Source organism: Trachypithecus francoisi, unplaced genomic scaffold, assembly GCF_009764315.1.
Source record: "Trachypithecus francoisi isolate TF-2019V2 unplaced genomic scaffold, Tfra_2.0 Contig01558, whole genome shotgun sequence".
Lineage (NCBI taxonomy): Eukaryota > Metazoa > Chordata > Mammalia > Primates > Cercopithecidae > Trachypithecus > Trachypithecus francoisi.
In genome coordinates, this window is record NW_022681440.1 from 81,191 (window position 1) to 94,997 (window position 13,807).

At 45.0% G+C, this 13,807-nt stretch overlaps 1 protein-coding gene across 1 annotated transcript; it reads left to right on the plus strand.

Annotated features, from left to right (window-relative positions):
• Window positions 1–2,915: 2,915 nt before the first annotated feature.
• DEFB1 (defensin beta 1) lies at window positions 2,916–10,557 on the plus strand. Its single transcript, XM_033177523.1, has 2 exons — window positions 2,916–3,099; window positions 10,313–10,557. The coding sequence occupies exons 1-2, from the start codon at window positions 3,039–3,041 to the stop codon at window positions 10,456–10,458; spliced, it is 207 nt and encodes a 68-aa protein (XP_033033414.1). The 5' UTR covers window positions 2,916–3,038; the 3' UTR covers window positions 10,459–10,557.
• The last annotated feature ends 3,250 nt before the right edge of the window (window positions 10,558–13,807 follow it).

A 13,807-nucleotide genomic window follows, 5' to 3' on the forward strand; every position in this document is an offset into this window, starting at 1 on the left:
CTGAAAACCATCATTCTCAGCAAAGACAGGAAACCAAATACCGCATGTTTTCACTCATAGATGGGAATTGAACAATAAGAACACCTGGACACAGGGTGGGTAACATCATACACTGGGGCCTGTCATGGGATGGGGGAAAGGATAGCATTAGGAGATATACCTAATGTAAATGACGAGTTAATGGGTGCAGCACACCAACACGGCAGATGTATACATATGTAACAAACCTGCATGTTGTGCACATGTACCCTAGAACTTAAAGTATAATAAAAAATAATAATAAATAAAAATAAATTTAAAAAATAATGCAAAATGTTTTTCAGTTTCAGAGCGGAAAACATCAGTCCTGAAAATCAGGACTCCAGGGTTTAGATTCCTTCCCCTCCCAGGATCTCCGGACACCATCGGGCCTCACATGGTGCCCAGCAGCATTCTGAGATTTTTTACTTTATTATCTTGTAAACCCCCAAAATTTGAGGCCGGTCTCATTTAATTTAGAAAGTTTATTTTGCCAAGGTTCAGGATATGCCTGTGATACAGCCTCAGGAGGTCCTGACAACGTGTGCCCAAGGTGGTCAGGGCACAGCTTGGTTTTACACATTTTAGGGAGACATGAGACATCAATCAATATATAAGAAGTACATTAGTTCTGTCCAGAAAGGCAGAGACAGCTCAAAGCAAGGCCCTCCGCACTGGGGGCTTCCAGGTCACAGATATGTGAGAGACATATCTGTGATGCTTGCATTCTTTTTATTTTATCTTATTTTATTTTATTTTATTTTTGAGATGGAGTGCGGTTTAGTGACCCAGGCTGGAGTACAGTGGTGCGATCTCAGCTCACTACAACCAACGTGTCCCGGGTTCAAGTAATTCTCCTGCCTCAGCCTCTTGAGTAGCTGGGATTACAGGTGTGTGCTACCACATCCAGTTAATTTTTGTCTTTTTAGTAAGGATGGGGCTTCACCATGTTGGCCAGGCTGGTCTCGAACTCCCAGCCTCAGGCGATCTACCCACCTCGGCCTCCCAGAGTGTTAGGATTACAGACGTGAGCCACTGTGCCCTGACTGCTTGCGTTCTTTTGAGTTTCTGATAAGTCTTTCCAAAAGAGGCAATCAAAATACGCATGTATCTCTGGGATCAAAAAGATGACTTGAATAGAAAAAGAGGCAGATTGGCCCTGAGCAGTTCCCAGCTTGAAGTGGCCCAAGATATTTTTCTTTCACAATCTTATTGAACCCACACCCAGTGTCATAACCTGGAAGCCTCCTCAGGAGTCGGTCAGCACAGAGGCTAGGGAATGAGGCTTTCCAGGCTATTACACCAGTTTTCCATTTACGGGCTGGGTGACCTTGGGCAATGGGTTTCAATTCTCTGCACCTCAGCGTTTTTCTTCTCTAACATGAGGATAATATGGCCCGGTCAAAGAATCATAGTGTAGATTCAATAAGACAGGAAGAAAGGGACAGAAACAGATCTGATGGAATCCTGTAACTAGCTCATTGCGGCAGTTCACAGAGGGTGTTTGGGAGGAACTTGGAAGAGGCTGAACCGCGTCTCATCCAGAAGCAGCAAGGAGACCTGTGTTTCGGTTCTTTCTTTTCTCTTTTCACAGTCTCACTGCTCCGAGGTCAGGCATGGCTCAGCCTCTTCCAAGTTCCTCCCAAACACCCTCTGTGAACTGCCTCAGTGAGCTAACTGCAGAATCCCACCACATCTTTCTGTCTCTGTCTCTCTGAATCTATTTCTCTCTATCTCTCTCTCTCTCTATTTCCACCTCTCTCTGTTTCTCTCTGTTTCTCTGTGTCTCTCTGCTGTCTCTCTGCATGTCTCTGTCTCTTCCTCTGTCTCTGTTTCTGTTTGTCCATCTTTCTGGATCTCTGTCTTTCTCTGGCAGGGGTGCAGTGGGAGTATATGGCAGGTGCATGTTTGGGTGCAGAACAGCGTTCTGCCAGGGGTGGAGTGGTTGAGGGTCAGTTCACTCTGGGTGTCTCATGCCATGTGGCTGCAGCATGGGATTCTCATCAGACCACCATGATGATGTAGGGTGGATGTCATTCCTGGAAACTGAGCCTCAAGCTGGGTTTTCCAGCAATGCCACCACCCCCCGCCAACCCTGATATCCTCCAAATAAACTCTTCCCTTCCTTGGTCAGCAAGAGCCAGCATCTGCTGCTTGAAAATAACCCAGAGACATCAGGAAAGCTGCTCACAGAATTACAATGAAAATCAGTGATAAATGAAATGTTTCTTAAATCTTTAGAATCAAGGAAAACCTGAGGGATACTTGGAGAGTCGCTAGCAGCATCCCAGTCTGGCAGTTGCAGCTCTGCAGGGTGGGCCCAGGCTGGACCAGACCCTCGACCTCCAAGGGCCACACTGGGGGCCCACTTTCTGAGGAGTACCCTTTGGAAACATCCCAAGAACACGTCTAGAGGGAAAAGAGGAAGTTTGGTCCATCGAGGAGAGTGTTCTGTGGAAGGGGAGAAATGAGAAGGTAGCCTTGGCCAGAAGAAGAAACTTCATTACAACAAGCTCTGCTTTTGCAAAGGAAGAGGGTGAAGTTTGAGGTTATCTTGCAGGAAGACAATCAAATTAAAGAGACCAAAACCAGCTTAGAGCCAGGTGGCCCCGTGCTCAGAGCTTCCCTGTGGCTCTCCTCCATGTGATCCAGAAGAAGGGATTCCAGTGTGAACTGCCTTTTCCAGAAACCCCATCAGAACTGCCTAACCTAGAAAACCAAACAGGAGGAGCTGGCACCAAACAGGAGGGCTCCAGGCTGAAAGCTAAATCCAGCGGCAGCCAGATGGAGACAACGTGCCATGTGACTGCCAACTGCTCAGGGCAAATGACACCAGGGGTTAGTGATTAGAAGTTCACCCTTGATTGTGGCACCTCCCTTCAGTTCCGTCGACGAGGTTGTGCAATCCACCAGTCCTATAAATACAGCGACACTCCAGCCTCTGGAAGCCTCTGTCAGCTCAGCCTCCAAAGGAGCCACTCCTCCGTTCCTGAAATCCTGGGTGCTGCCTGCCAGGCGCCATGAGAACTTCCTACCTTTTGCTGTTTACTCTCTGCTTACTCATGTCTGAGATGGCCTCAGGTAAGCTCTAGTACCTGCTAGAGTTTCCCATCCCCAGGACTGGGGACACTGTCAGACGGCTGCCTCCGTGTCCCAAGGGAGGAGGGACAAGCAGCAAGAAAGCATCCTGTGGTTGAGTGTGCTGCAGTTGGCAGAAGGCAGCAGGCAAGCCCTGCCAAGCCTTCAGGGTCTGTGAGCAGCCAAGGAGTGAGCATGGCAGGGTCATGGAGCTTGTCACAGGCAGCTGCCTGCATCCTTGTCCTGGACATGTAGACAGCATTCTATGTAGATGAGATTGCTGCTCCCCCTGCAAGACAGCTCCCCACACTGAGAGGCCAGCTTCCTTTGCAGAGAGAAGGGCCGGCCCCATCCTCTGCCCAGGTCACTGGGTGCAGCCTCCTGGCATGCCCTAGTACAGGTGAGGTGCTCCAGCCCCACCCACCAGGCCAGCTCAGCCAGTGCCTTGGACTCACCTCGTGAGCAGGCAGGGAGGATCCACAGGCGGTCCTCTCCCTCGCCTGAGAAATGCATCCACGTTCTCCAGGCTAGGGGTCTCCCCAGTCAATAGGAGGGGGCTTCCTGTGAGCCAGGTGGACGTCAGCTTCTCTGGGCCAAAGCAGCCATGACCCTGACATGATGGTGGGACGCTGCAGGAGGAATCGGGGACATGTTTTATCCCAGCCCTATGCCTTTGCTCACACAAGTCACATGGTGCTAAGCCTTGGTTTATTCATCTGCAGAATGAGGGGCTGGGACGGATGACTCTAAAAGCACTCCAGTTCGGACAGCCTCTGTAAGATCCTAGTGTAAGTTTCTCTAGGCCATCACTTTATCCAACAGATCGGCCTAATTTACTCTAATTATGCCTCAGTTTTTCCATCTGAAAGCTGAGTACGAAAGCGTTCTAAATGCAGAACTTTTCATGCTGCCAGTTGCTGCCATGTGTTTTTTTGGTTTTTGATTTCTGGGTTTTTTTTGTTTTTTTTTGTTGTTGTTTGTTTGTTTTGAGACAGGGTCTCACTCTGTCACCCAGGTGGGAGTGCAGTGGTTTGATCTCACCTCACTGTAGCCTCTGCCTCCTGAGCTCAAGCCATCCTCCCACCTCAGCTTCCCAAGAAACTGCAACTACAGGCATGCACCACCACACCTGGCTAATTTTTTTATTTTTATTTTTTGGTAGAGATAAGGTCTTACTGTGTTGCCCAGGCTGGTCTCAAACTCCTGAGCTGAAGCGATCCTCCTACTTCAGACTCCCAAAGTTCTGGGATTATAAGCATGAGCCACTCCACCAAGCCTACCATGTTGTTTTTTTTTTTCTTGTTTTGTTTTGGTTTTGAGACAGAGTCTCGCTCTGTTGCCCAGGCTGGAGTGCAGTGGCACAATCTCAGCTCACTGCAACCTCCGCCTCCCGGGTTCAAGCAATTCTCCTGTCTCAGCCTCCTGAGTAGCTGAGATTACAGGTACATGCCACCAAGCCTGGTTAATTTTTGTATTTTTTAGTAGAGATGGGGTTCCACCATGTTGGTCATGCTGGTCTTGAACTCCTGACCTCATGATCTGCCCGCCTCAGCCTCCCAAAGTGCTGGGATTATAGGTGTGACCCACCGTGCTCAGCTCATGTTTTTTTTAAAAGAATAGAAAATATTACTTCATGCCATGTAGTAAAAGTAGATGCTGTTTAATTATGCCCTTATTTCAGTTTAGGGTGTGTGCATATGTTTTTTACTGAGTAGCAGTGAGAAATTTCTGGTTCAGTCCAAACTCAAAAGAGTTTGAAAGACACTGTGTTAACATAAAGAATGTTTGTTTTCAGTCTGTTATATCTAAATTGAATTATGAGAAGCTAGTCTCGAGCCTTCCCAGTCACAACTCCCTCCTTCCCCCAAGAATAATCACTCACTTGATTTTTATGGTGATAACTTTTCGTATTCTTTATATTTTTACTACACTAATATTCAGGTTGAATAGTACAGCTTGGTTTGTGTACACATTTCTACTGGCCAGTAGGTGCCCCTTATGCCTCTCTATTTCTACATGCTGAAAAGTTGCATTACTGGATCATAAGATATGCATATATTCAATTGCATTGGACAATGCCAAACTGTTTTCCAAAATTGTTTACACCAACTTGCACTCCCACAAGCAGTGAATAAGAGTTCTTCTTGCTCTGTATCCTTGCCAACATTTGATAACATCAATTATTTTTAAATTTTAGCCACCTGGTGAGTGTAGCAATAGCTCATTGGAGTTTTAATTTGCATTTCCCTAATAATAAGCTGGGCCTTTTTATATATAGTTACAGGCAACTGAGTTACTTTTTGTAAAATGTCTGTCTTTTGCCCGTGTTTTCTATCAGATTATCTGTCTTTTCTCACTGATCTGTAGTTCTTTATGTAGTTTGTATGCAAGTCTTTTGTCAATTATATACATTACAAGTATCTTCTCTTGCTTTGTGTTTTGGTTTTTCAATCTCTTAGTGGAAACTTTCCTGGAACAGAGGCTTTCATCATGATTTCAGTGTAGTCGAATGTGTCACGTCCTTGTCCCTAAGGTTACTGCACTTTGGATCTTGTTTAAGAAGACTTTTTTTACATCAAAGACATGAAGATAGTCCCCAGTATTGTCTTCTAAAAGCTTATCTTTTTTCTTTTTACATTTAGGCTTATAATCCATCTGGCAATGGAGTGTTTGTGTGTGTGTGTCTGTGCGTGCGTGTGTGTGTCTTCGGTATAAAGTAAGGGTCAAGTTTTTTTTTCTGTTTTTTTTTTTTTTTTTTTTTTTTACCCAATATGAATATCTGATTGTCCAGAACCAACTATTTTTTTTGAGACTGGGTCTCGCTCTGTCACCCAGACTGGAGTGCAGTGGCACGATCTTGGGTAACCGCAACCTCTGCCTCCCGGGTTCAAGCGATTTTCCTGCCTCAGACTCCCGAGTAGCTGGGATTATAGGTGTCCGCCACCATACCTGGCTAATTTCTGTATTTTTAGTAGAGACCAGGTTTCACCATGTTGGCCAGGCTGGTCTCACACACCTGACCTCAAGTTATCTGCCCGCCTCTGCCTCCCAAAGTGCTGGGATTACAGCCATGAGCCAACATGCCCAGCCCAGAACCAACTGTTGATAAGACTATTTTTCCCCACTATTCTGCTGAGCCACTACTATTCTACATCAGTTCTCCATGTAGGCATGAGCCTCTTTCTATGCTCTTTATCTTATTCCATATGGACATTTTTCCATCTTTGTGCCATCAGCACACTCCCTTACTTACTTAAATCTATAATTAGTCTTGAAATACAGTGAAGCAAGATCTCCCACCTTTTTCCAAATGTGTCTTGGCTATTCTTGGCCCTTTGAATTTCCAAATAAAGTTCAGAATCAGCTTGTCAGATTAGAACCTCTGGGGATTCCCATGGTATTTGGTTGAACCAGAAGATTAATTTTTTTAAAAAGTAATCTTCAAATGTTTAAACAGAGCATGTCCACTCATTTAGGTCTTCTTTATTTCAAAATGTTTTATTCCTTCATAATAACCTTTTTTATGTTGGTAGGATGCGATGTTCCTGCTTTTGTTTCTGTCCTTCTCTCAAATCTTGACCTAGTAATTCTTTACTGCTGGTTCTCTGATCCCTACAAAGTGCATGTGCGTGTGTGTGTGTGTGAGATATTCTAGCTGTTCTTTTTGGGCTGCCTGGTCCACAATTATTGGAAAACAAAAACCTTCAGAAGCCTTTAGATTACACAAACATCTCTTAAGAAGCATGTAACAGAAACAGACACGTGCACAGTGAAATCTAACACACGGGGGCAGGCAAATGTCATGAAAAAAATGGTAAAGGCAAGTGCTTTTAAAAGGCCCCTAGACTGAAAGTAGCATAGACTGCTCCAGCAGGAAGGAACTTCAATATTCCAGACCAAAGTTTCTAAAAGTATGGCCTCTGGACCAGAAGCTTCAGTGTCACCTGGGAGCTTGTTTTAAAATGCAAAGTATCAGCCCCACCCCAGACCCACTCAGATGCTGAGGCTTGGAATATGATCTTGTCATCCAGGTAATGAGCATAGTACCCCACAGCTAATTTTCCTCACTCCCCTCCCTCCCTTCCCGAACTCTGGTAGCCCCCAGTGTCTCAGTGTTTAGCCCGCACTTATAACTGAGAACATGTGATATTTGGCTTTCTTTTCCTGTGTAAATTTGCTTAGGATATTGGCCTCCAGCTGCATCCGTGTTGCTGCAAAGGACATACTTTCATTCTTTTTTATGGCTGTATAGTCTCCTCTATTTTAAATTTGAGAAGCTGGGGGCCTAGAAATGTTGAGTGGTTTGCAAAAGATCACACAGTAGATTAGTTGTAGAACACAAAATGTAACCAAAGTACCCTGACACTAATTTTGCTGCAATTCCTTTTGTGTCCCATAATGTACTATATCCTGGAAGGTAATGCCAGAAATTAGTTCTGGTTATGCACCATGACACCACAGTCAACCAGCAGCGTGGTGAAGTGGATTGAGAACTGAAGTGAGGTCAAGAGGCATCCATTCTGGTCTTGGGTTGGTCTTTGACCAGCTACATGCTCTGCGGACATCACTGGACTCTGTTCCTTCATCTGGGGAGATGATCACAGAGAAGTTGAAGTAATTGAGCTCTGAAGTCCATCTTGGCTCTAAAAAGCTACACCCATATTAAATTTGGGCCTCCTCTGCTTATTCAGCATATTTATATACCCAACAATCTGATTACTGAAAAGAACAGTCAAGAACAAGGATGTGCAGACCTTCACAATTTCAAAGTGCTTTCAAATGTATATGCTCAATCTAAACAGATAATCACTTGGAGAGGTTCCATCTTGCAGTGTGGGTTGGAGTAGGCATCCTCTAAGTATCTTTCCAGCAGAGAGCCTCCAGTACAGGGAGACTAAAGCAGAAAGTGGATAATTTGGCAGAGTCTAGATGGTCTTGATCTTACTTGAGGCCAAAATTGTGGTGAGATTATTAAAACATAGTACAATCCCAGACAGTATCATTAGGAATCAATCAGAGAAAAAGAATATAGCTGGCAATCAGGAGACTGTGTTTTCTGTGAACAAAGGAGTGGCCTTGGCCCAAGACGCCTCCCTGAGTAATGGGATGGGAGAGCCGAAGTGTCTCTCAGTTCTCTTCCATCTCCACAGCCACACAAAAAAATTATTCTTTTCTCATTGTCCTCAATGCCTGGTTTCCGGACACTTCCCAAACCTCTTCACCCTCCTGTGGATGTTGAAGTTGGCCAATAGACTTCCCAACGTTTGAAGCCTGGTATCAAGACAGGGTCCCTTCTATTGAAATCAAGTTCAATAGCACGCTCTGCGGTGGTAAAAAGACTCTATATCTGTTGTTCGATGAATGCAGCACCACATAGTGGTGAATACTCGCAATGCGGAAAGGGTGATTTCAAGGAACTTCAGTGAGAGCAGCCACAGGGACCACGTGGCAGCCATATTGGTCAGTGCTGCTCTGCAGTGAACAAAACGAGAGAAATAAAGCCTTTTTTGGCCTTGGTTGGTGGGACACATTGAAGGAACTCTGTATTGATACCAGGCTTCAAACATAGGAAGTCTATGGTCAACTTCAACACATCCACAGGAGAGTGAAGAGGTTTGGGAAGGGCCCAGAAACCAGACATTGAGGACAATGAGAAAAGAAGAGTTTTTCAAAAGTGGAATTACTGGCCTGGCACAGTGGCTCACGCCTGTCATCCCAGCACTTTGGGAGGCCAAGGCAAGTGGATCACAAGGTCAGACACCTCCTGGCTAACACGGTGAAACCCTGTCTCTACTAAAAATACAAAAAATTAGCCAGGCATGGTGGCAGGTGCCTATAGTCCCAGCTACTCAGGAGGCTGTGGCAGGAGAATGGCATGAACCTGGGAGGTGGAGCTTGCAGTGAGTCAAGATCACGCCATTGCACTTCAGCCTGGGCGACACAGTAAGACTCCATCTCAAAAAAAAAAAAAAGTGGAATTACTGCAAAAGCAGAAAAATAGCCGCTGGCTGGAAGTTACTGACGGGACAATTTCCATCGGTGTGAAAGCCATCTTTCCAACAGAGATCTGCGACATTAGAATGTCCTGTCTCCTAGGGTGACGATGGCCTCTTGTATTAGTCTGCTCAGCCTACCAGGTTTATGGTTTAAACAGCCCATAAACAGACTGGGCAGTTTTACAACAGAAATGTATTTCCTCGCAGTCCTAGAGGCTGGAATTCTGAGATCAAGGTGCCAGCAGGGTTGGCTTCTTCTCAGGTCTCTCTCCTTGGCTGGTAGATGGCCACCTCCTCCCTGGGTCCTCACATGGTCCTTCCTCTGTGTGTGTCTGTCCCAATCTCTTCTTATAAGGATGCAAGTCGTATGGATCAGAGCACACCCCAATGACCGTGTTTAACCTGAATCATCTCTTTAAAGTTTCTCTCTCCAAATACAATCACCTTCTAAGGCACTGGCTAGGGCTTCAACACAGGAATTTTTTTCCTAGGGGACACAGTTCAGTCCAAAACGCCTACCAATGAAGGCATGCAAAATGATGGCCTGCTGGTCCCTGGCCAGGAATATCACAGGCGACTGTTCCCTGTTGCATGGAATAGAAACCTAGTCCAGAATACTGCTTCTATTTATGAGATCAGGGATACTGGGAGAAGGGCAAAATAAATTCCAAGTAGAAAAAAAACTATGAAGGCTTTAGAGAGTAACCATAATTTCAGCCTGACGTGAAAGGATCCTCGATTTCAGCTGAAATAGTGATGTGGGAAGTGGGGGAGCTGGGATTCAATGCAGAGGGAACAGTGTAACTGAAGGCATGGAAGGAGGGAAGTTTAGGCTGTGTTTGAAGAGTGACACCTGTTTCCACATTTCTAAAACACAGGATGTGAGTTTGGGCTGTGGTGAGATAAGGTGGAAAACTTATTTGGAAAATAACTTGAATTCCCTGCACACCTCAAATCTCTCAGCATAAGAAAACCCCACTCAGAACCCCACTGTTCGTTCCTTGGCTTGTATTTGGCCACAGCTGGCATAGCCCCTGACTGAGTAAGCTCTTCAGACACCTCATTTCATGAGTAGCCCCAAAGCTCAATCATGTGCAAATTTCTGGAAGAGAAGACTCTCCAGTGTTTTGCAGAGTTATTTGTTCTGCTTTCACGAGATGTTCTCAAATCGTTGCAGCTACAAGCCATGAGTCTGAAGTGTCTGTGTTCCCTCCTTACAGGCGATAACTTTCTCACAGGTCTTGGCCACAGATCTGACCATTACAACTGCGTCAGGAGTGGAGGGCAATGTCTCTATTCCGCCTGCCCAATCTATACCAAAATTCAAGGCACCTGTTACCACGGGAAGGCCAAGTGCTGCAAGTGAGCTGGGAGTGACCAGAAGAAAGGACGCAGAAGTGAAATGGACTTTTTATAAGCACTCTTTTAATAAAGGAAAATTGTTTTTGAAGTATACCTCCTTTGGGCCAAAACGCATCTTGTGTCTCAATTGGAAGAGGTAAAGAAGCAGGGGGTTAGGGTGCATGGGTTGGAACGTGTGACAGGTCGAACCAAAAAGCCTGCCGGGAACAGGGGAATGATGACATAGGCTTGAGTGATGTCACCTCCACTGTGTTTGATCCGCAAACCAACACGTGACTGATTCTTGTTGTTGTTGTTGTTGTTGAGATGGTGTTTCACTCTTGTCGCCCAGGCTGAAGTGCAGTGGCACAATCTCAGCTCGCTGCAACCTCTGCCTCCCAGGCTCAAACAGCTCTCCTGCTTCAGCCTCCTAAGTAGTTGAGATTAGAGGTGCCTGCCATCACACTCGGCTAATTTGGGGGGTTTATTTTTGTTTTTAGTAAAGACAGGGTTTCACCATGTTGGCCAGGCTGGTCTCGAACTCCTAACTACAGGTGATCCACCCGCCTTGGCCTCCCAAAATGCAAAAGTGCTGGGATTACAGGCATGAGCCACCACGCCGGTCCCAACACGTGACTGATTCTCAGTGTTCACATAATTCAGAGGTCTTAGCAGTCTGCTCAGTGAAATAGTCCATTGGCAGAACCCAGAACTTCCATTTTTTCTCCTTTCTGGTCTTAGGGCAGTGTGTTGGTTAACTTTAGCATTTGAGAATCTCCAGGACTACTTGGAGAAATGGCAGCCTCCAAGGCTGGAACATAAGATGTACAAAAGAAGCTGAGTTATTTTGTTGTGCTAGAAAGAAGACCTATCAAAGACTGAGGCGTCACACCAAAAGAACACCAGTTCCAAACTGAAGGGGAGCCCACTGGCCACAGATGAGACATTTTTCCTAATTGCAGCAACTAATGATGACAACTGATGGACGCACACAAGTATATAAACATCCATGAGTTCATAATGACAATTAAATAGTTTCATTTACAATTAGAGCTTGTTACAGCACCAACTTATCACTCCAGAAATTTCTTCTGCATTTTCAGTACAAACTGTGTTTTAGGGTGAACAATAGTTAAGGAAATGCCTTTTTCATAGAATTTCCCCAACTAATAAATGAAGAAGGGATGATAGAATAACAAAATCACCATATTGCAACCCTGAATGAAATTATAGGTCTAAAGCAACCATCAATGGACTGTTTTAGAACCATTTGGTGAAAAGCTTGGCAGGGAATTTGATAAGTGAGGGTTAAGGGCATACTTGATCATCACTCTTACCCTCCCTAAAACTGAGACAACCAGACATTAATGGATTTCCTGTTGTGATGTAATAAGAATTACACAGCACCATGCATGAACTATTCTTGCCCAAAGAAATGGAACCTGAAACTAATTGAGTTTCTAGATCTAACTACTAGTTTACGGAAAATACAGGACTTCCAGAAACAAGCGAAACAACAGCACAGGAAGCAATCTGTCAAGTCCAGAGTGTCAGACATTCCACAGGAAAAATAACCTTGTTTCTCCAAGAAACCGATGCCATGATGAAAAAGAAAGACAGAAAAGAGACAACACAGCCAGCATGTGGCCTTGTTTGGCCCCTGTATTGAACTGTCTTCCTGGCCAGGCATGGTGGCTCACAACTGTAATCCCAGCATTTTGGGAGGCCAAGGAGGGTGGATCACCTGAGGTCAGGGGTTCAAGACCAGCCTGGCCAACATGGCAAAACCCCGTCTCTACTGAAAAAAAAAAAAAAAATAGCCAGTTGTGGTGGCTATTTTCCCATTAAATAGGTGGGCGCCTATAATCTCAGCTACTTGGGAGGCTGAGGCAGGAGAATTGTTTGAGCCCAGGTGGTTGCAGTGAGCTACAATTGTGCCATTGCACTCCGTTCCAGCCTGGGCAACAGAGCGAGACTCTGTCTAAAAAAAAAAAAAAAAAAAAACACAGTCCTCCTGTATCAATGGACCCAGATTAGTGGCCAGTAAGAGTTTAAACCGCAAATCTACCGCCAGTGGTTGCCACATGGGATTAGATGGCGATGTCAGTGGCTCAGCACATGGGTTGGCAAATATTTCTAGGGGCCAGATAATAAATATTTCAATTCTGTGAGTCATATCCTATCTGTCGCAAGTACTCAACTCTGCCAGTGCAGAGTGAAAGAATCCTTGCTTGACACCTAAGTAAATGGGAGTGGCTGTGCTTCGATAAAACTGTGTTCAAAAGAACAGGCAGCAAGCCAGATTCGGTGAAGGGTCATCGTTTTCCAACCTCTGGTTTAGGGGATAGAACTGATTCTGTCCAACGTTTAGAATGAGAACTTCCATGAAAATGGATATTTCTAGTTAACTCCCAATATACATATACTTGCTCATGGCTGCTTTCTTCTGAAAATACATGAAGTATCCAAAATATTGAAAAATAATAGTTTTTAAAATCATCGCAATAAAAGGCTTGGGAGAAATACCTATTGCCCTGCCTTTATCTCCTCTGTTAGATCACAGACTGATGGTAATTTATGAACAAAAGCTACCTGAGGCTTTTTTATTAGTAGTCCCAAATCTTGGAAGACAACAGGTTTTTAAAAGAAGTTTAGTGAGCTGTTGAGTGGGTGCCCCTTTGTTCTGTTCCAGACAGGCCTGAAAGCTGATTCACTAACTTCTTGAACCATTCACATTTTGATCAAGGTTGTTTTACACCACGGAAGCCTAAGAACCCACAAATATCAGCAGAAAAATATACTGTTGTCACAATCAGTCAAAATATACTGTTGTCACAAAACAGTGCTTAACAAAAGTTGCTCAAAACACTACTCTTCCAATCAAATCTACTATTGGCCTGTTTTTCCCAGTATACTTCCCCAGTCCGAGTTGGCACATAAACTTTTTTTTAGCATTGCACTCATTGAGTATAGATACCATTTTGATTCCTGCTGTTTCTGTACACACAGTGCCCTGGTAGCTTCATCTCATGCACCGTGGTTGTCTTTAAGGACCACACAAGGCTGGGCCCGCCCTATTCACCATGGGGGCAGCCTGGAGTTCTCTCTTCTCTCTTAGTTGCATCCATCTGGCTTCAGATTAAGGAGCTGCAGAACTCCCCCTCCTAAGGGAAAAAGGGGGTGCTTTAAGATCCACGGAGGGGTGTTTTAGAATGGCTCTAGGAGATGCTATGCACAGAAGACACAGCCTCAGGAAAGGCTGCTGGGTTCTTCACATCCTTAAGGAATGGAAAGGGAAAAGTTTCCATTTAGAGGAGTCCTTGCCCAGAACATGTCAAACCTGAATGCTGAGATTCAACCCAACTGCTTCCAGC

What these genes read in the sequence shown, in the direction of transcription:
- DEFB1 (XM_033177523.1), top strand. Translation starts at nt 3,039, where the DNA reads ATGAGAACTTCCTACCTTTTGCTGTTTACTCTCTGCTTACTCATGTCT. An exon ending in CATGTCTGAGATGGCCTCAG is followed by an intron (nt 3,100 to 10,312) that starts GTAAGCTCTAGT and finishes CCCTCCTTACAG; the next exon opens with GCGATAACTTTCTCACAGGT.